The following is a 22,434-nucleotide window of genomic DNA, read 5'->3' on the forward strand; positions in this document are numbered from 1 at the left end:
TTCTGTCTTTATGTCTACTACATGTCTCTGTAAGGTGTCAATATTTTGTTTTGAATCAATGACTGTAGTGCACTCGCTTGCTTGCACATTCATATGATAAAGATCTGATGAAGAATTTTCACAATTAATTATATCTTTGGAAGGACCCTTTGAAGACCGGTTTGCCCCTAGATTTTGCAAATTAAACTGTAGTCCTTTAACAAGGATTGAACTCTTTACGACAGATGTTGGTAATGCTGACTGTTTTTGAGTCATAATTAAATCTTCTTCCTTAACAAAGTTAATTTTGGAATCTCTGTAACCAGAATCCTGTTTAAGTGAATTTGATAGTTTATCTTCAACAAAAGAAGTTGTGGTTTGACCATCCAATTGCTCAAAATTATCTTCAGATTTAACAAATTGCACAGGAGCAGCAGAGTGCTCATTTGAATCTTTCATTTCTTCAGTCTCAAAAGTGACTTCAGTGTCACTATTTGCCAGGCAGCTTGGTTTATGAAAATGTGGCTCTGGGTCAGGACTCTCAGGTGAATCTCTAATGGGCGGGTCAATTTCCCTTAAAGGAATTGTATTTTCAAATTTGTCATTAAGCTGAGTTTCTCGTTTAGATGATTCTTCTGTATTTACAGACAAACCACATGATATATCCATATGGTCACTCGATGCACTTTTTTGAAGAGCTGAAATCTTTTGCGGTTCTGAAATTTCCAGGTTGACATCTTTATGCACCTTACTGTCTTCAGTAACAAGTTTACATACTAAACTGTTGGCCTCACCAATAGAAGAATCATGAGTGAGGCAGGGAACACTTGCATCTCTTGAATGCTCCAAAACATGTGGAGAGGGTCCTCTGTGCTGGTTTGGTGAACGTGATGAGGAATGTTTGTTACGGGAAGATGATGAAGATCTTTGTCCACGTAAATATTGTCTTGTGTTGGTGTCTTTGTGATGGTGTCGTTCATAGTGATCTCTTGATCTGTGCCTTGATCTGTCCCTATCTCTGTTGCTTTTTCTGTGTTTCTCTCCTTCTCTATGTCTTCTTAAATGCGAAGGAGAATGTCGATGTGTCCTACTTGAAGGACTTTTATGATGCCCCCTTTCTCTATGACTTCGCCTGCTTGGTGATGATCTTCGCCGTCTGCTGTGGTGTGAATGAGGAGATGCATCTTTGTGATTAGTCGCACTCTCTGTTGTAAAAAGGGAATCACTTGTCTTTGGGCTTCCTCCGCGAAAAACATCATCTTGAATTTCATCAAAGAGGGATTCATCCTCTGGATCATAAGCTACATCAGGATCCTCAATCTCCCCAGGAGAGGAATGTTTATTTTCATCCTCATCAGCTCCCTTTGTTTCATCTTGCACTTGATCATCATTTTTCATTAGAGAAATATCTTCAGTTTGTAAATCTGCATTTGAATTAACCATAGCCTCTCTGATATTACAAACTTTTTCTGATGGCATGGAAATGTTGGACCCTTTTGGGAGTGCAGTATTTTGCAAAGCCTGTACACGGCTGAGGGGTAAAGGCTGTCCTGAAGCAGATAAGAGGGAATCAGACCCAGAGAATTTAGCCATGAACATGCCAACAGCTTCTCTTTGCTGACGCAGTGCCTCCTCTTGTTCCTTTAACTGTATTTTTTGCTCTTCAATTTGTCTATTGAGCTCTTCAAGCATTCGCTGTTGTTCATTTAGTGTTTCAGCTGACACTACTACAGTTCTGGTAGGAAAATGTGTTGTTACAACTGTTGAAGTAGAAGCTTCCACTGGAATGGAAGAGGACACTGGTGTCAGACATGATGAAGATTCTGTCACTAGAACAGAAGGTTGGGTTACCAAACTATCATTTTGAATATCTTGAAAGATGGTCTCATCCTCTGGATCATAGGCCACATCGTTTTGCAAAATGTCTGGGAATGCAACATCACCCTCGGTCAGTTTTTCAGTGGCCTGTGGAGAGACAGTGACATATCCCATTGCTGAATCATACTCTTCCTCAGGGTCATACGGCCGGTCCAAATCATCATTATCTTCCTCTGCTTCTTCTTGTATTTTTTTGGCCTTGGACTTTTGCCCAAACTGTTGAACAATTGGGTCTACAATTGATCTAGACATCTGTGAAAAAACTACAGACTTTTCAGTATCTTCACTTTGTTTAGCCGTACGTCCATCAGATGAAACGGTTAAATCAACATTGGTACTGCTGAACACCGTCTTCATAATGGACTTTAATGCAGTATCACCACTGGATGATGTAGAATTTTTGTTAGAACGGTTACTGGAGGTAGACTGTGTAACAGTGGCAGTTGCTGGGGTAAGAACAGGATGGTTCATTTCTATCGAAGTCAACAGAGAAGGTATTGAAATTGAGCCAGAGGACGACGACTGTAACGCTAACTCCGAGCAAGGAGAGTTTGTACACACAGGACTTTCTGGATCATAGGGCTGAAACATGTCCATTTTGTCTGAACCATATAAAACAGGTGGTTTTGGAATCCAAGCAGGGTCTTTGGACAAGAAAACCTTGGGTTTCTTTGCTTCTATTTCCTGGGGCACATGTCCTGGAAGTTTTGTCTTCTGTACAATTGCTAGACCCAGAAGAAGATTGGGACGTTGTATTTCAAAACCTAAGAAAAAAATAAATGGTCATTAGCTAAATTAGCTTACTTTACTCTGCTAGTCATTGCTTTTATTTTTTGCATGTTATTAATTATTATATTCTTTTCTTGGCATTCAAATTGAAACTGTTTGGTTTGCACGCTAAAGTGGCAAAAAAAAAAAAAAAAGCACATTAAGAACAGCTTTACATCTTCTATGATAAAAAAGTGAAAAAATGCCAGTGGGTGAATTTTTAAATATGAACGTAAAAAAGACAATCTCAAACTAATGCTGATACATATAGTTATATATTTCCAATAGTTTTGGGGAACACAACACAACAATGCTAATATTAACTATTCTTATTATTATATAATTAAAAGGTTATTTAAAACATATATCTTATGGTTCAGACAACAGTATGTAGAAGCTGTTTAACAATACAAACTTGTTAAATGCAAAAGTAGAACAGCAAGTTAGAACATTTGAGATATATGTCAGATGGTTTTTCACCTGGTCCTTTAAGAGGCTGAAGAATGGATGGGATCGCATCCTTTGCACCCAGAGGAAAAATGTACATATCCTTGATGTAACAACTGCAACGACTAACCACACCAAAACGGCCTCTGCTGCTAAAGTAAGAGAACAAAGAAACATAGGCCACGTCTTCCTCATCTGTTGCAGGTTGAAAGCGGATGACGCACAACTCCTAAAAATTGTCAAGTAAACAAATTGGATTAATTGCTGAATATCACCATGATTTTACAATTTCTAAAGACTATACAAAAGTGTTTGAATCTTGCCTTTGTTGGAGAGGTCTTGAGTACTTCTACATAGTCCCATACTGTCTGAGGCATGATTCGTCCTCCAATTTGGATGGTGTCGGGTAAATCCTAAAGAAAATTTTAAAATAAAAGTTTTTTAAATTGAAAAATGGCTCTTTCAATAGTTCAGTGTTGAAATTATTTGTTGTGCATTACTGTACCACTTTGAGATTGTCAGATGATCCTGAAACAACATAGGCCTTTGTGGCAAACTTTGAGACGGTGAGCATGTTTAGGAAGCCTTTCCACAGAATGTTTTGCTTGGCCAGAAACTGCGGTGTCTCTACTCCCACAGTAGATTCAGATACCATGGTCCTGAAACACAAAACCACAGACAATTACAACTGTATCAAAGTAATGTACTGTACACATAATCTACAGCAGAATAAATAATTGCCAATGCCCTTTTATAAGCACAATTTCTATTTCTGCACCTTGGGAGTGAGCCATATGGTCGTGGATCTGCGATGGATGATGGTTTCGTCAAAATTGATTTTGGTAAGGGTTTTACCAGCTGTTGTGTAGATGATGTTGCTGACAAAGAGGCAGTGGTCTCCTTATCAGATACATGGGAGCCTGTGAGAATCGAGCTTGGGTTGCTGGATGAAGACAAGAACCTGCTTGCAGCTGTGCGGGGGTCGCGGCGTGTGATTGTAACAGTGGAAACCGCTGGAATCACAACAGGTGTATAAGATGACTTTGGAGCGGATGTTTTAGAGGTCTCTGAAGGTGGAGATGCAGGAGACTCTATGACTGGGGATGCAGGTGACTCTAAAGTCTGTGAGGTTATGGGGGCCATGACAGGGGAAGCAGGGAAATCTATTATGAGTGCTGGCATGTCTATAATCAGCCGGTCAGGAGACTCCAACTGAAAAGCTGCTGTAGAATCAGTCTCTGGGGAGTCAGGTGGTGCAAGGAGAGGGGAGTCATCTCCGGACGACTTTCTCCAAAAAGGTTCCTTCCTCTCTCTGGAGGTGAACATTTTGGGTTTTTTCTTTGCTGGTTCATCCACTTCCAGATCTGCTTTCTGGCCTTTAGAGAAGAGAAACAAAAAAATAATTATTTTTTTTAAATAACTGACTGACAATATCAGGTACCATTGGTTTCTGGTAACCTTAGTCACATTAAAGGTCCTATATCATGCTATTTTCACCCATCTCCATTTGTTCTAAGAACCCCAACAACATAGTATTTGAGGTTTATTTTCCTAAATTTGCCTGTTTTCCAGAGTTTTAGCCCTCTGAAAAGTGACTTTCTGAGCAATTGTAAAAACGGGTTGTTTTGGAGCCTACTTATGCATATTAATGTGTAGGCGTGTCTGTAGACGCTGACTTCATGCCTTGCTCTTGTGAGGTAGATCAGTGATCACCAAAGCAATTTTCCTTTTGTTATCCACACACTGTTATAATTATTTTCAGCCAAAAAACTGCACATTACAGTAAAACATATGGCTATTTAAGCGGCTATTGTGCTTGTGAGTCCGTCTCAGCACTTCCGGCTGTGCGATTATCACAGCAGCAGCGGAGTAATTCAGCTACTTCAAACACAGGAGTGTCAAGTTAATAAGTCACTTTCTTCTCCTCCTTATCTCTATTAACTACAGGAATAGTGCATTTAAGGTGATAATCATTTGTTTTGTCCGTATTGTGTCACAAACACATCAGATCAAGTGAAGGGCGATATGAGGCGATATAACGGACACTAAAAATGGAACTGCTCCCTTGGTTCCGTAGAGAACACATTTCATGTATGTAGCTCGCATGCCTGAAGCTCTGAGAGAATGGGCGTGTATGTCAACTATGGAGGCGCAGCCGGCAGCAGGCACTTCCTAGAGGGGATGGTTCAGACTTTTGTGATGTCACAAAAGTCTGACTGCTCGTTTTTCAGAAGAGGACAGAGCAGCAGCTCAGAGAGCAGGATTAGCGAGGATTTCTCATCGATAGAAGAAGGAAGCCCAATAATACTTTGAGAGTGTTTTTGGTAAGGAATTAACATTGTAACAAGGTTAAAAGCTCAAAAAAGTTGATTTAGCATGATGTAGGCCCTTTAAAAAAATACGTATCTGTAAATTTACCTGTGCATATCTTGCATTTCAGGTCAAACAAGTGAGACTTGTGCTCAGATGTGGTGTCCTTAAGCATGCAAGAAAGAACATCTGGTACAGCACTTGGTTTGGCTTGTCTTGCACTTGGTTGACTATTTTTAGTCTTTAATAAAGGAGCCGGAGGGTTTTTCTTCTGTTCCTATGAGGAAAAATATATCCACAGAGGAAAAAAAATCAACAAGCAGCAAAGTAAAACATAATTTCTTTTTATAATAATATGGGGAAAAAGATATGGTATAACAAACAATTTATTATTTGAAGTACAGGAGAACATACGCACCATATTTTCTTGTTTTCTCTTGGTTTGAGTAGAATTTAAACTTGGCAAATCAACCATCACTGCTTCAGGTGTTTGCAAAGGAGGTGCTTTTGCAACTGAGCCCTTAACCTGAATATTCAGAAGCAAGCAATAAGGGCAGGATAGGAACACGTCCATTCTAGTAGCTTACTTAAGGCAACTGGAGTTGAGTTGAAACTTAAAATGCAGTTGCTTTACTTAAGCTACTAAAATTAACATGACCTAGATAACAGAATACAGACACATCTAATTCAATTACAGCGGTTCCATTTCACATCTTGTATTGTTCACCTCTGGTGTTTCTTTTGCACTTGGCTCAGGACCTTTAGTTGCCTGCATATCCTTTTGGCTCATCCTGACCAATCGAAAGGGACCAATTTCTCCATGGATAACTCGATACAACAAGCCCTGCAAAAAACAAAACAGTTTAATCACAAAAATAAAGTAGTACAAATCCCATGTAAATACTTGAAATGCATGAACGGGTTTCAGCAAAATTTCAACAAACCGTATTTCTTGGGTCTTTCAGGTTGAACATTATAGTTCTGTACTTGTTCATATATTTGCTGTCTGTGTTGCGAAATATGTCAAACATCTCCGTCTCAATGCTTGCAACAAGCTTTGCGACTTCACTCTCCGGCATATCCAAATCCTCGAAATCACATACCCTATAAAGAAAGAATAAAAACTTAATTAACCCTCAAATTTTTCATCAAATCCTTGCAACAACACAATTTTGATAATTAGTTATAAGAATGCATTAAGCTTTGATGGAAAATCTACTGTAGAAATATTGCTTAAGTTTATCTATTCAAGGTCATGCTACAATGTTATATAGTAAAATGATAATGGCCATGATTTAAAGCTGCTTGACACAATTTTTTTTTATCAGATTTGAAAAATCAAATCTATAATGTAGCCCTCATTGATCAATAAATTGGAGATAATTTGCTGGGGAAAAAAAGGTATAAAAGGTTGAAATTTCTACTCAAAACGGTGTTTTCATAGACACGTTTCTTGACATTTTCACGTATTGCATTGTTGGATGTCGAGAAAAACAAGTGCTTTTATTTCATTCTGATATCACTGGGAATGCCGAAAACAAACTAGAACGGAAATGGTGTCAAAGGAGTTACTGTTCTTAGTGTCTGGTGAAAAACACAAGAAATCATAATAAGAATGAAGAGAAAATACTTGTTTACATCCATTTACGGGACTCCACATCCCACAATGCAATGCAAGAAAGTGTTTCGAGCAGCAATTTTTACCATTTTCATTTCTTTTTGGAGTAAATTATTTTTGATTCATTGATCGATGAGGCTTAGGCTATGATTTTATCTAATGGAAAAATGAATGTCGATAGCAGCTTTAAAGATGTGCCTTTACTACAGTGACCCTATGAAACTACTGTATTGTAAGATAATATCTCACAATCAAGTAAGGCTGCATGAGTATGGCCAAAATGATAATCCCAATTATTGTGATCAATATTGTAATCACAATTATTTATCATCTGAGGGAAAAATTTGTTTTTCATGCACTACTTTTAAACAAACAATATGTGTACAGTTTACAGTGCAAATGTAAGCTTTAAAATGGAATTTAAATAAATAAATACATTTTAAAATCAACCCAAGAATTTGAAATGTACCAAAGGCTAAATGAACAAACAAACTATTACAGAGTGCAGAGCCTGTATTTTAAATGTACATATTGCTGACAATCAGGTTAATTTAATCGTGGCAACCAAAAACGTGATCACGATTAAAATTGGCTTAATTGTGCAGCCCTACAATGAGGTAGTGAAAAATCTTCTGGTTATATATTGCATTAAGAATCACTTTTTTGGCTCCAGCTGCAATTTCATCCAGTAACTACAATCAAAGCAAAAACATTAAAGGCATCATTTAAGCCTTGCAATTGCTAGGTACCTTAAAAAACTGGTCAATATAATTAATTGTATTTTTTAAATCACTGATAACCTAACGTTTATGTCTTCTTAATATGCACCGGTCTTACATGAAAAATAAATAGCGTAAGATTGTAGGCTAATTATTTTTCAAACATTTTATCGTCAGAATGCTGACTCAGCACTATCAAGACTATCTCTTTCTAAAAAATAGCAATAAATAAAAGTAGTAAGTCAAACCTTAGAATGAATATTTCATACAAGCCATTAAAGTAGTACCTTTTAAACAGAATGCCAGTGAGGGATCGTTGAATGCTTTGTCTGACTTGCTTATTTGGTTGAGAGGGCCGAGAGGAGGGGGCACTGGGTGCAGGTGGCACTGGTAGGTTTCGGGTTTCACTCAGCAGCGCTGGTGCTGAAGGCTTCTGGTGGGATGTTGACGTTGGCGGCTGCCCAGAAACAGACGGTTTCTTTGGAATGACAAAATTGCGCTTAGAGGCCATAAGGGCTCCAGTCTCGAGGTGTCGGGGGAGTGTGTAAGCTGGGGATTGTATGCTTGGAGAGGGACCAGTGTTCATGGGGGTAGGTGTCAGAGAGGGTACATGTCTGGATTTCTGCTTTTGCTTGCCACTTTTAGCTTGTTCTGGTTTATCTGATGGCGTGGTCTGTAATGGTGGGGCCTCAGCTTCTGGTTGAGGAAGGGAAGCAGCCTCTGATGAGAGGGTGGATGGACAATGTTTTGATGGGGTTTCAACCACATGGTCCTCCTGATGCTCATCCTGAGAAGCTGTTAGAAAATACGACAAATTGGATTTTGGTTATTTGGTTATATGTGTATTAGGTTGTAACAAAGAAAAACAAACATTTAAAATTCAATTAATAACAATATATCTGGGCAAGTTTTCAGAAAGGCTCAAGGTCATGTGTAGATACCTTGCAATGCAAAACAAGAACTCCATTAGAGTTGGAAATGACTGGACTTTCGAAATGAAAAAAATGCACTGGATGGATAAACTAAGATTTTCCTTTAAACTGAATTTACTGGTGATATATTTCTAAAACTCTGGAAGAAATGGACTGCAAAAATGTGGACGAATGTGACAGAGCCCTTTACCATTTTATATATAAAAAAATGTTTGCTTATTTTCTCCTTCCTAAAAACTAACATTAAAAACACTATTCTTTAATTATGACTATTAAATTGAAACTACAAATAATTAATGCCTTCATTACATGACGAACACTAAGATTAGGTAAAAATCAACTGTCAAGAACTGGCAGTCCAGGATATTGTTTTTACACAAATGGATTTGCATTACAAAGGCATCCTCCAGCTTTTCAGATCAACTTTGGCAAACACTGCTGGAATATTGTGCAACTTATTTGTTTAACATTTTTTTTATTCATAATCATTGTTCAGTTATTTTAAATTATTTACTCATAAATGTTGTTAAAAACGACCCAATGACAAAATTTGCTTTATTGTTGTTGCTGCGCTTTTCATTTTAGTTGCACAGCATTTTTTTGGCCAGTAGAGGTTGCTCATGTATTGTATAATGAAAGAAAAATCATTTGCCATAATTAATGAGAAAAACTTATTTATACTGTACGGAATCCGGCCTTTAAGGAAATTTGCCCACAGACCAAATCTAGGTGATCCGGCTACACCGTTTTGGTATCAAATTCATTTTGTGCATATCCACAAAGTAAATTCTGTCACTTTCCACACACTTTTTATTTTTACAAAAGTATATATATATATATATATGTATATATATACATATATATAGAAAGCTACCAAGAAAGTATCTACAGCATGTGTGAGAAGCAAGAACTTGACACAAAAGGAGAGCAACTCCATTAAAGATGCCAAACTGGCCTAAATCTTTATGTTTTATTCACAAAGCACTTATGGCAAAGATCCTGTTGATCAAAGTGACACTTTCACTGTTGCCAGAAAAATATTCCCCTAAGCTTGATGTCTTCAGGCAAGAATCATTCCAGACAAAGCAGGGCATAGTGCCAGGAATGAAGAATAGAAAGGTGCTATGAAATGACTCCCTAATTTGAGTTGTATGACTAAGATGGCAGAGACGTCAGAAGTAGAGTTTGAAGATCAACATTGATAACTTGCTTCTTCTAACTTGTTAAGAACTACATTCATTTAGTATGTGTGTGTGTTGTGGAAAGAAACCTTGTTGATTGTGAAGGAGGGACAATGTAAAGGTGAAAAAAAGCATTGATTGTTACATTAGAAACCTGGTGCATTTTTTGTTTGGAAGTTGGTGAAATAGTTGTAGCCGTTCTGTTACATAAAGATCTGGAATAAATATTAGCCAAGAAAAACAAAACTATTGTGGTTCAACCTTTGAAAACTGGTGACATTGTGTCAGACCACTGATTTTGATTATCACAATGTATCTTTCACCTGCACTAGATAAGACACAGAAAAATGTTCCAAACCTCCACTGGAACAGCCATACTTGAAAATCTATATCTACTCGTACATAATATGGATTTCTGTGAACTGGTAAATTCCTACAGATTTAAAATATTTTCTTAAAATGCTGAGATAACAATGAGACTCGTTCATTAAGCTGCTGAGGAGATATGACGAACATAATTGAATAGCCTTCTCATACTTTTAGTGGCATTATCCCAAGAAAATATAAACTGTCTTCAGAGTGAGACAAGAAAAAAATCACTAGTAAATTCCAAGGTAATTAAATCCTTTGTCATGTACATTCCATATCTATATTAGTAAATAATCATGAATAAATAATAAATCAAGACCAGGTAACTTAAATAAATTGTTCTTGGTCAAAGTTATATTTAAAAAGCTATTCTTGAAAGGTATATAATGACAGGAGGAGAGCCAAGTGTTGCTGTTCAATTAATCGTCATCAAGAAAGTTATTCTTTGTTAGTATTATTATTGTTTTGTTTCTGTTGGAACTGTTGGACTTGGGGATTAGGATACGTATGTATTGAGATGCACATCTGGCATTCAGGTTTGTCTGTGTTGACTTTGCCACATTTTAGAATGAAGGAGGATGAGTGAATGAATAAATAAGAAGTGGGTGGGTGAGGGTAAATGAAAGCACGTTCAGGGTTATTATAAAACATAAGTACGTGGTTGTATGACTTGATGAGCTTCTGCTTCTTACTACACCTTTTCAGACTCAAAATGCTTCATTTAGTGCTTGTATGACATGATGGAATTATATAACCTGGAATTGTATTTCTATTTTGTTTGTCCGAAATAAATTAAAAAAAAATATTATTTTATTACGTTGAATTTGAGAATTACTATCACAAAGTAATGCTTTTAGGCATTTTTATCATGTTAATACAGGTTTTGTACAAAAAAAAGATAGAGGAACGAGTTTTCCTCAGAAGTCACAACTTTGACCAAAAAGCTTCTTGTTCAAGTGTTCAACAGACCAAAGTTTTATGTGTATACTTTGAGATATTTACGGATTCCTTTCCGTCCGTATGTGTTGTTTTTATTCATCAAAGCAAAGCTGTTTGAATGTGAATGTTAGAACTGAATGATTGATAAATGCTTGTGTTTTCAAAAACATGAGTGTGTGTGTCCCAAGGGCTGAACTTCCATGATGAAGTGTGAGAAAAATTGTCCAAGGACTGAGAACCACACAGCTTCCTGTGCATTGTGACATTTGTGTTCCAGTGCTTAGATGTACTGGCGTCATCTGTGAAAGATCAAATGAGAAGCAAGTCCTTGGTACTTCTGTTTAGCAACTGGTGTGACTCATGCTACCAGTCCTGGAGTTGGAAACCGTTGCACAGATCCAATACTGGATATTTTAGTATTCAAACCATGGAAAATCCACTATAGTACCGGGTCAACCTATCAAAACATTACTTCTAATGTTTCAAAAATCCATTATTATTCTATAACCTCTCAACTTTTCCAAATTACTTGAATTGCAATAAATAAGAATGGAAATTTTTCTACGATCAGGATAGAATTACAGCTGCCTGAAAATGCTTAAATGTTAAAATATCACATTTTAAGTCAATCATTTTACAACTGCATTTTAGCATTTTAGCTTCTCAGAAACGTGAAAGAAAAAAAAAACGTATTACTAGGAAGAAAATGTTGAAAAATACACTAATGCCATTTAAAAACCAAACTGATTCCTCTTATTCAATGATGCAGCAAAAAGAAAAGACACTGATCATAAAGCGCAGTGTGCAGATGTATCTTGTAAATGCCAAGTTCCTAAAATATATTTGTGCATTCCCACCAAAGTCTGTGAGCTAATCATCATCAAAACGGGCACACTTCATCCAACAGGCTTTTTCAGTTATGAAATTGACTGGTTGGGACCTTTCACTGTAGAGCTGATCAGCCTTTTGTGGTGCTCATTAGGATAACCCATGTTTTCTGGTGTTAGTTGATGTGGGTAGAATGGCGCTGAGACATCGGGTGAGTAGACAGATTAGTGCATCATTAGTGACATTTAGGTTGTACCACAAGCCCCCTACTTGGTTCAGAAATTGAGGTTCATGTTTGCAGCTCACGTTTGAGATAACTTCTTTCATCTCTCATAAACCCTCTGTCATCCTTAGCCAGGATTGGTACAGCACGGTTTGCTCCAAGCATAGGAAAACTGCTGAGTCGTGACAGGAGGTGTGTGCTGTCCAGTGTTGGCCATGAGTGTATTGGTTGTTTGGTTTCTACATTGTACAGGGCTGTGCATTCTCTTTACTTCAGTGGACTGTAGCGACTACTTTGCTTCTTTTGGTTTATTTGTTTTAAACCACCAGACTGGTTCACCCAATCTGCACTGATGTAGTGGAAGATGATTGCAGCAACAAGACCACCAGTAAAACTTATTTAATTCTATTAAATTATTGGAATGCAATGGACTGGTGCTCTGTTCAGGATGTACACCTGTATAACGCCCATTGAGAGTTTGAGACAGACACCAGCAGACCCCCGCAATCATGAAAAAAGGAGCAGGCGGGTCAGAAAATGAATGGATGGGAACCTGTTGGAAAAATGTATTACAAGGTGGGATCCTTGGAAGAAGAAAAAAGAAATCTAGAGAATGGGCGATATTCTGGCTCACGGAAAAGACTAAATTAAAAAAAAAGCTAATGTATTTTGTTTTAGGTATTCCTATTAGTGCTTTTATATTTAATGTATTAAATGACAGTAGAGGACGGTGACTGTGTTGATGATGCATTTCTGCAAAGATGAACGATTTTGTTGAGCTTGCATGTTCTTTCGAGGTGCACTTCATTCTTCACAATCTGCCATTGTGTGAGTGAAACTTTGTGCAAATGTCTTTGTAAATTAAAGCAATCCTTCATTTAAACGTGATGAAGTCAGCTCCAGGTGAACATTCAGTCTAGCACCTGTTCTGATGAATCCTCTAGTCCATCCGGTTCCTCCGACAGCCACAGGGCGTCAACTCCTCTTCTTCAAATCTGCTACTCAGTCCCTACTGAGTCAGGATGTGATCACGGGTAATGTATCTGTCTGCGTAACCATTTGAGTATTTATGATTGTGGGTGTAACACTGATGAATCAGACACTTGGCATTGATTCAAAAGTCAACAGAATACCGCAAGAAATTGATTGAAGGCATCCGTACTGCTGTTGTAAATGTGTATTGTAGCATGGAGATTTGTAGAGCAGATGAGCATGTTTGGAACTCATAACCCCCCCCCCAAATTAAAAAAAGCTGTCATTGAGTGGTACTATGAAGGCCATTTGTTGATATATGAATGATGCATAAAAACAAAGAAAACGACTTCCTCGGTACAAAAGCTACGATGCAGATTGACATGGGGCTTTATGTTAACTAAGAACTATTAATGTATTTCCTTAAGCCTGTCTCTTAGTTGGTGCTTGTTGTGTACATCTTGACAAAAATAATACAGAAAAATGCAAAAACTATTTGCTTGGTTTGTTAAAAATAGGATAGGATCTCTATCAGATAAAAAGGACTGAGTAGTAATATCGTCAGTAAGAAGCAACTGTGTAGAGAAAACTGTGTAGGAAGTATTTAGGACATGTAAGTGGTGGCAGATTTAATGGTTGTGAAAATATGATAAACTTCTCAATTTCACTATTTTTCTGTTTACATTTTCTTTCTTTGGACAACATCAAAAGAACAGAAGGTTATGAAACTTGTGGTAATTGATCTCAGATGTAAAACTTATGCCTAACGAGATGGTTTGTTTAGAAAACGTGTGATATTTGTGATTGATTGGAGTACATTTTAGAAACATTTAACTATGTCCTGATATATTCTAGTATATCTAATGTATCTGAAAAATAGTATTGTAGTACTTAAGACCGGTCTTGGTCTCGACACAACATAATGAAGATCTCAGTCTTGTCTCGGACTCTAGGGCGTTTTTATTTATCTCAGACTCAGTTTGGCTGGACTCGCGATTGAACCCAGCTCTGATCTGCTATTCTTTAACTTAATATGAAATTAAGGAGAAGCACTGGCAATCGTTCTGGAAAAATTAATGTCGGAATTTTACTTAAACATTGAGCGTTATCTCACTCCAGGGTCTTCTTATTGTAACTGTTAAATGTTTTCTGTTGCACATTTTAATCATGTAAAGCACATTGAATTGCCTTGTGTATGAAATGCACTTTCCAAATGAATTTGCCTTGCCTTATGTGTCAGACACAGAAAGATAGAAATACCACTGAACACTTACTAGTACCTCATTCGTTTGACAATTAAACATTGTATTTTCAAATATTTAAAATAATCTGTATTGAGTGCTTTGTTAAAACTGGTATGCCAACATATGGAAAATTGCTGAAATATTCCACACATTTAAATATTATGGAGGACTTTAGGATACTTACCACTGATGACCCATGCTGCTTATCAGTAATACCAGAAACAATTGGGCATGTGTTTATGTATGTAATGCAGGATTGAAATATTAATTAAAATGATTTAAAGGGACAAGGCACATTAAACTGCAGAAGAATGTGTGTGTGTGGGTGTGTGTCAGCAGTGCTTGAGTGTGTACGAGTATTGAGTGGTACATACACGTGTACAACTTAGAGGAGGGGGTCTGAGCTTCTGAGAGAGTGTGTTCACAGGCTTCAGTAGATGCTGTTGTCTCCTGGTCTTTATCCTCTTTCCTCATCTGCTCTTCTTCGTGTTCGTCCTCTGCTTTAGCGGACAATCTTTTTGACATCCGACTACGACCCTGGTCAAAATGAAACAAATAAACAATCTAATATTTGATGATGATGTTACTAAATACAGGAAAAAAATGTCAAGAACATTTCTGCTTACCACTGCTTCTGGTCTGGGATTCCTCAGATTTTTCCGTCCTCGGCCTCTGGCCTTGGGCACTTTAGGGACCGAGAGTGTCTTCATAGTGAAGGAAGCATGCTGAATGATACAGTCAGTGGAACAATAAACTGAATCTGATAGAGCTTGTTTGGAACAGCCGTGCCCAATGCAAATGGGACCAGAGCTCTCCATCTCCATTTTGGCTTCATGTTCTGATTCAGCTATTGGTTCACACTTAGTCCTTCTCAAAACAGGCAGAGCTTCCTGTGTCGCCTTCTCCTCAGAAACAATCTCCTGAAAATAAATGTTCCTTTTTAAATATAGAAATTTACTTATTAAGCACTATTTGCACTGGATTAGTTTTACCTAGGGACCACATGTAATAAATAAATAAATGACCCCCCTCAACGTCTGCTTTTCAAGTGGCGCATTCAAACGGGATAACCTAAGCCTGAGATTTTGCTGAAATTTACGGACATCTCCCGGATATGATGCCAACGCGCTGCGTAAATCAATTTAAAAAATATAAAAAATGAATTGTTTTTTTGTTTTATTAATTTAAAACTAAAACAGGAAAACAAAAAACCAACAAACAGCATTTTTCTGGTTTAAAATTAGATCTGGTTCTGTTTGTGTGACATTTGGATATTTACGAGGAAACTAGGACGAAAGCATCATGTTTTAATCTCACCACACAGAGGGAACACACAGACGGACTTTTACTCTGCTGCGTTTCATAAAAAATGATCTCGTATCATGTTTTCCACCTCACACTGATGGCAGAGGTGGAATTTGTGTGTCGATGACATTTAATGAAAGAGATATTGATGCTGGAAGTCCAAATTTGTGAATATCTGCCAAATTTACCTATCAGTGTTGCGGTCCAAATAGTATCCAGATAAACTGCTGACTGGGTGGACTTTTGCTCCCAGTCCAGATGTAAAAAACCAACGCATAAGTCACATTACTGGTGAATTGAAACATTAACACATAAATAAATCGAAACATAAAAATGGACGTTATGTAAAACATGCACATATGTGGAACCAGAGGTGGTGTAATACATCTACTGGTCCTCCTCGTTTCTTATGATCAACTTCACTGTGTGTTGACGGCTGTTGTTAGCAGTATTTATAACTTACAAAATAAACATTTTAGTGCCTTCAAAAAAAGCTGTAATTGTTCATTGCAAAAGTGTCAAATCGTAGAAGTTCTAACATCTTTTGTTCCTCACACCAGCCTCACAGTTGATCGTCAGTCACCTGTTTATTTGGATACTATTTGGACCGTAACACCACGAAACAAAACATAAATGTAAGCAGCTTTTTACGAGCAAAAACATCCACAAACTGAATGAAAACATGAGCAGGACCAGGAAACTTAAGGGTATACGGATTCAGATCCTGCCCAATTCTGTCCAAATCACAGCGATGCCTATTCGCATTGGATTAGTTTTACCACAGGACCTTAGAGTTTAGCAAAATATAGTAGGTAATTTGCGGGGGAATTTTTATTTTACAAATTACTGACATGGCCGATTTGCACGGGATTAACAACACAGACATTCTCCGCAATTATTGCAAATCGCATGTGGTTTCTTGGTAAAACTAATCCCGTGTGAATTGGGCTTTAGGCTCAGTTTAAACTTACAAATAAGACGTCAACAGCAGTGCTTTTGTTGAAGTTGGAAAATGTATACATCTAATGTCAATGATCTAACAATCAGTCACACATCAAATTAAATTCAAACCTGAGGGTCCTGTTGTGTCTCCATCTCCTGCCCTAGCCCTTCATCTTTAGGACTTTCAGGAAAGCTGATCTCCTGGAAAGCCTGAAGGCTAGACTCTGGAAAGTGTTGGCTTTGCTTCTTAAAAGTGCAAGAGTGGCAGATGTATTCTTGCGACGTTTGACTGATACCAATGCAGCCACCATGAGACCATTGGTGGCAGTTGACACAGCAAACATTGAATCTATAAAAAAGCCAACAAAAAAAAAAAAAAAAAAAAAAAAAAAAAGAATTACAAAATAAAACCTTTAAAAACGCAACTTCAAATTTTAGATTCCAGAAAGAAATCCAACAAACCTCTCATCCAGTTGTTGTTTACAGATGCAGCAGAAGGCATTGGGGTCATAACCTTTGGTTTCTGATGCACTCGAGTTCTTGATATTTTCAACTTCTTTATCTTCTTCTTCTTCTGGAGCGTTGTCATACTGGCCAGGAGCTACATCTGTGATCTGTGTTAAATCTCTTTTGATTACGAAACAGTCAGAGCTTGATTCCAGTGAGGGAATCAGGGCATCACCAAAGTGTGTGGGAGAAGTCTGCGTTTCAGGAAGGCTTAGTGGACTTACTGTATCCCTAACAAGTGTATTCTGCTGTTCAACAGCACTAACAAACACCACATCATCATCACCATGGTCATCTGCAATAGTTACTAGAGGTGCCGCTGATCTTGCTCTCCCTCTACCCCTCCCTCTCCCCCTCCCTCTACCTCGTCCTCTGCCTCTCCCCCGTCCTCTAGCCCGACCTCTTCCACCTCTACCTGCTTTCGCCTTTGTGCTCCCCTCTTTAATATTAGACTCTAGTTGCTCCTTTATCTGCATCAGAGTCATGTCATCGCTGTCCTCCTGGTTTGGGATTGAAATCACACTACCAGGGGATAATTGTTCAGATAGCTCCAGCTCATGCACATTATCAAGTACTTCAGAGTCTTCTAATGCCTGTGAATTGAAGATATCATGGAAACCTGGTGCTTCTAACATGTCAGGAACCACCAGTGCTTCCGGCATGGGCATTGAAAGGCCCTCGTCTCCCCCCAGGAGTGAGAAAGCAGTATGAAACGCAGACCCAACATCATGCCATAAACTGGGATCAAGGCTTCCCTCAGCAGAGGCTTCTGGCTCTGAGGCCGGCTTACTATCCTCAGATGTGGGTGAGGATGGAGCAGACCACTGGAGATCTTCTATAACACTCCTGGTTGAGAGTGCAGTGCTGTGTGAGCTGCAGGTCTCTGCAGTAGTCTGATTGGTTCTGCGACCCCTGCCCCTTCGAACCGGGGCAGGACTGTTGGTTAGGTCTACGACTTCATCGATGAACTCCCGTCTTGCTAGGGTTGAGCGTCTGAAACCCCAGGACTTCCTAACCTCAGACAAAGAAGGCCTGTTGCCTAACTCCACTCCTTGAGATTGGCTCAGCTGATCTTCTAATGAAAGACCAAACAAAGTCAATATGAAATAGTTCTTTTGATTGATCAGTACATGGTGTTAAAGACCTAATATACCTGAATTTTGGTCATCATCAAAGCTGTTTTTATTCTCTGTATGGTCCATACTGACATCCAAAGCAGTCAAACCTACAAGATAATTGAAATTAAAGTGTCTGAGTTAAGGTAAATAGTGTGCATATAAACAGGGGACTACAAAATGCAAAAAATGAATAAGAACTTAATTCTATAGCTTAATCATACTGACCCCATATTAGTGATACAATTCAGATCATCGATTTTTGAATTTCATACATCGCTTTTGACACAATATAAAGAGGCTCATCATTAGAAACTTCTTTAAATAGAAATATGTTTACTATTCATATTTCCAAAAATATCTTTGAAAATGTACGTTATGTTACAAAACATTTTACTTCCAAGACATTTTTACAACCAAACCAACAAGCTCATCTGAGCAACACTTAAGTACATTTTCACATTTCTTTCTTAATCCCAAAACAATGTTTTTCTACTGAACACATGCTGTATGTATTTGAGTATGAAGTAGTGTTGTTGATTTATTCTTGTCCAACTCTTGACATTTTAGTAAGTATTTGATTTCGGTGTATTTTGTTGTGAAAATGTAAGAGTGACTGCCCCCTTTTGCGTTTAAACCTGGCGAAAACAACGGCACTTTTCTATTCTTTGTGACATTTTAGTAGTTTCTTACATCATATGTTAGCAGCGATGTCCCGATACAACTTTTTCACTTCCGATACGATACCAATATTGTATCCGGTACCGATATCAACCAGATACGATAACAGCACAAATCATACATAATTTGTATTACTCATTTTGTAGTGTGGAATGTTAGAAAAGGCTTATAAAACAATAGCTTACATAAAATTAACCTTTTAGAAGAAGAATATTCTATGACTGAATAAAATAAATGTAAAAATACAATAGAAGATATTGAAGATAAAAAATCCAAAAAACAATATATATTACATCAGAGATTTTAGATGCAGTCCGATAAAATCCGATATTTGTTTTCTGACTGATATCGAACCGATATCTGATTGCAATATCGGATCGGGACACTTCTGTTAGCCCCGCCCCTCCTATAAAAACTAGCACCTGTCGACTCTGCAATGTGTGACGAGTAGGTTGGATTGAGAAAATTGTGAATAGAGGTAAAGTGAGTGTTGAGTAGAAAGTTAGCATAGCATAGATTGCTTTTATGAGATTTTATAGTATAGACTGGGCGTGTCTTAGGGGCTCCAGGAGATCTGCCTATAATCAAGGCATGTTTTATTTGCCCCCTAGTGGCAGTTCAGCCAGATTTTCATATAATCTTTTATGACATATTTGATTCAGTAATTACATCTGCCAAGGAGGTAATTTTTCACGAGCGTTTATTATTTATTTGTCTGTTAACGGAATTACATCAAAATTACTGAAAGTATTATGAAAAACCATTAACCGTTGACAGTCCATGGAAGATTTCCTTAAATTTTGGAGGAGATCCGGATCAATATACTGATTCTGAATCAGTTACAAAGCTTTAAAAAAATTCCTACCATCATTGGTGAACGTTTTATCATTATGCCCTGGTAGCACAGTAAAAACAGTACCACATATAAATATTATAAATGACAAAAAGTGGCTTATTTGTTTTTGGCGTTATATACAAAAAGTTTATCATATTCTCATTCCCAAATTGTCAACACCTTTTTTCCACAACTCCCCGCCCCCCATAATATTCAGTAGCAAATCAACTGGTGTACATCAGCTCCGTGATCACAGAAAACAAATTGGAAACTATAAAATTAACTTCCTAATTCTCTCTTATATCAGAGGGTACCAACTGATACGCTCACCTACATGTTTTAGGGAGAATATAATGTATTTTCCCATTAAAATGTGTGGCAAGTGTTTGGAAGACAAACAACTTAACTTTTCGCTTACAAAATCTCACTTCTAGTCATTCACGCAAGATTTAGGGCGATTTGAGTGGACTTTTTCATCTTCTAAAGCATCAACGAACACAAATATTTCCAAAATGGGTTCGAGAAACAGAATTTGGGAAAATTAACTTTCCTAAAACATAACCAGCTCCAGCTCGCACATGTGAAAAACAGTGTCATGTAAAACAATAACTATTTGGTTTTTGAAACATGTTGCAATATTATGTAATGTTGATACGCTGAAAAATGTTCACGTTGCCACTGCGTTTAAGCCAGATAAAAATAATTAAAAAATAGCTCGGAAGTTTAGAACTAATATTATAAGCACCTGCTTGCATTGAGAGTTATTAAGCTGTTTCAGTGTGACATCATGACCTAGCAGTCGTGTTGTTCAATGACTTCTGTACATCTCATCATAGAGTGACCTGATAGAACATTTTCACGGATACAGCCATGAAGCCAAGTGTTTCACAACACATATAGGACCTGGTTTGTACCCATTACTAATTAGCTACAGAGAACATTCAATGGAAATGTGGGAACCGTTTAAGCAGCTAAAAAGCTATCTTACTTTGTTCAACAGCAGACGTGTCACATATTCAGGCACTGAGTTTGTTCAAAGTGGTATTAATAACTTTTCTACAGAAAAATGCAAAAAATATTTGAGCCGAGTTCAAATGCCAGTCCTGCAGAATTAATTGTAAATGTTAAAAGAGAGAAAACAGTTAAAATAGTTCAGTGGTTGGATAAAAATCTAAACTTTTTAACAAATTACTCACATAAAGAGTGGGAACATTCATTTAGTTCACTGTCATTACTTACTGCACAATATGGGCAACTCAATAAGGTGATTAATTACAAAAATCATGTGTATAAAAATGACCAATAAGTGTTTTAATTCCCTGAAACTTCAGTTTAATCGGTGTTGTCCATCATTCTGTTTACGCTTCGATACGACCAAAGACACAGTGATAAGTTTCTGAGGAAATGACTTCGTCTGATGTGGCGTAATCCACCGCTGTTGTCAGCTTGTTTAAAATTATCTGTATTTTCAAAATAATAATCCACTGTGTAGAATCTATTTCTAACATCTTTATTTTATTTTATTTTTTTACTTTGAGTATGTGTGTGGGTTTGTGACAGTGTTTTTGGTCACATCAAGAAGAATTCCATCAGAGGATGAACTCCTTTAATGTTAACCATAAATGACTTAATTATAGAAAAAAAGTAGGATAAACCAACTGACAACTACATATAATCAAAAGAGTCATCCTACATTTTAACTCTAAACAAAAGGTGCCAAATAAATATGTTAAGCTTTCATTTGTTCAGACGACTCTTTTCAGGAAATTTACCTTGGAATTTATGTTAAGGTTTTGCTTATTCAGACAAGGTTTTTCAGGAAATGTTATCTCCTGACATGTTTCGACTGTCAACTGCCAGGTGATATATCACCTCTGAGGAAGACTGGCAGTTGACAGTCGAAACATGTCAGGAGATAACATTTCCTGAAAAACCTCGTCTGACTCTGAATAAACAAAACCGTAACATAAATTTTAAAGACTATAAGACAAAATGAAGCAAAGCAATAAGATCAGTAGATGCATTCCAGAGGAAAGAACTCATAAGCATATACCAAAGCAATCAGTAAATGCCTCAGGGGAAGACTGACAGTTAGCAATTGAAGCATGTCAAGAGATTAACGTAAATTTCAAAGTAAATTTCTTGAAAAAAAGTTGTCTGAATAAATGAAACCGTAACATATAATTTAAAAAAAGAAGACAAAATGAACTTGCTGGAATTAAAACGGTGTCAGACTATTTAAGAACCTGACACTTGAAATATTAATCTTCTCTAAAGCGCATTTACTTGATGTATTGACAACCTATTAATGACACAAATCCTTTACACACACACACACATATATATATATATAAATGTTTATGTTTTAGTGCTAACTAAGCCAATTCTCAGATTATGAACCTATCATTAAGATTGTAATATCATTAATTCAAACACATGTAATGTAAAACCCCACTTACCGCTATCTATATATTTTTTTCCAGTACTGTTAATCGTGACAATATCTTAGGGCTGCACAATTTATCCAATTTTAATCTGATTGTCTGCAATATTTACATTTGAAATACGGGCTCTGCACTCTGTCATAGTGTATTTATACAGTTAGCCTTTGATACATTTTAAATTATTGGTAGTGCAATAAA

At 37.2% G+C, this 22,434-nt stretch overlaps 2 protein-coding genes across 2 annotated transcripts in view; both read right to left on the bottom strand.

Annotated features, from left to right (window-relative positions):
* LOC114466797 (death-inducer obliterator 1-like) overlaps window positions 1-16,957 on the bottom strand; it is a 33,327-nt gene extending 16,370 nt beyond the window's left edge. Inside the window, exons 1-9 of the mRNA XM_028452550.1 lie at window positions 16,784-16,957; window positions 15,034-15,327; window positions 14,782-14,944; window positions 8,007-8,514; window positions 6,327-6,486; window positions 6,110-6,226; window positions 5,801-5,908; window positions 5,491-5,659; window positions 4,318-4,448 (exon numbers count right to left, since the gene is read on the bottom strand). Coding sequence (XP_028308351.1) covers window positions 4,318-4,448; window positions 5,491-5,659; window positions 5,801-5,908; window positions 6,110-6,226; window positions 6,327-6,486; window positions 8,007-8,514; window positions 14,782-14,944; window positions 15,034-15,327; window positions 16,784-16,807 — 1,674 coding nt within the window. The 5' untranslated portion in view covers window positions 16,808-16,957. The remainder of the gene's footprint in view (window positions 1-4,317; window positions 4,449-5,490; window positions 5,660-5,800; window positions 5,909-6,109; window positions 6,227-6,326; window positions 6,487-8,006; window positions 8,515-14,781; window positions 14,945-15,033; window positions 15,328-16,783) is intronic.
* LOC114466559 (uncharacterized) overlaps window positions 16,816-22,434 on the bottom strand; it is a 7,976-nt gene continuing 2,357 nt past the window's right edge. Inside the window, exons 2-4 of the mRNA XM_028452085.1 lie at window positions 18,315-18,386; window positions 17,526-18,236; window positions 16,816-17,003 (exon numbers count right to left, since the gene is read on the bottom strand). Of these exons, the coding sequence (XP_028307886.1) occupies window positions 16,816-17,003; window positions 17,526-18,236; window positions 18,315-18,386 (971 nt within the window). The remainder of the gene's footprint in view (window positions 17,004-17,525; window positions 18,237-18,314; window positions 18,387-22,434) is intronic.

Source organism: Gouania willdenowi, chromosome 7, assembly GCF_900634775.1.
Source record: "Gouania willdenowi chromosome 7, fGouWil2.1, whole genome shotgun sequence".
Classification (NCBI taxonomy): Eukaryota; Metazoa; Chordata; class Actinopteri; order Blenniiformes; family Gobiesocidae; genus Gouania; species Gouania willdenowi.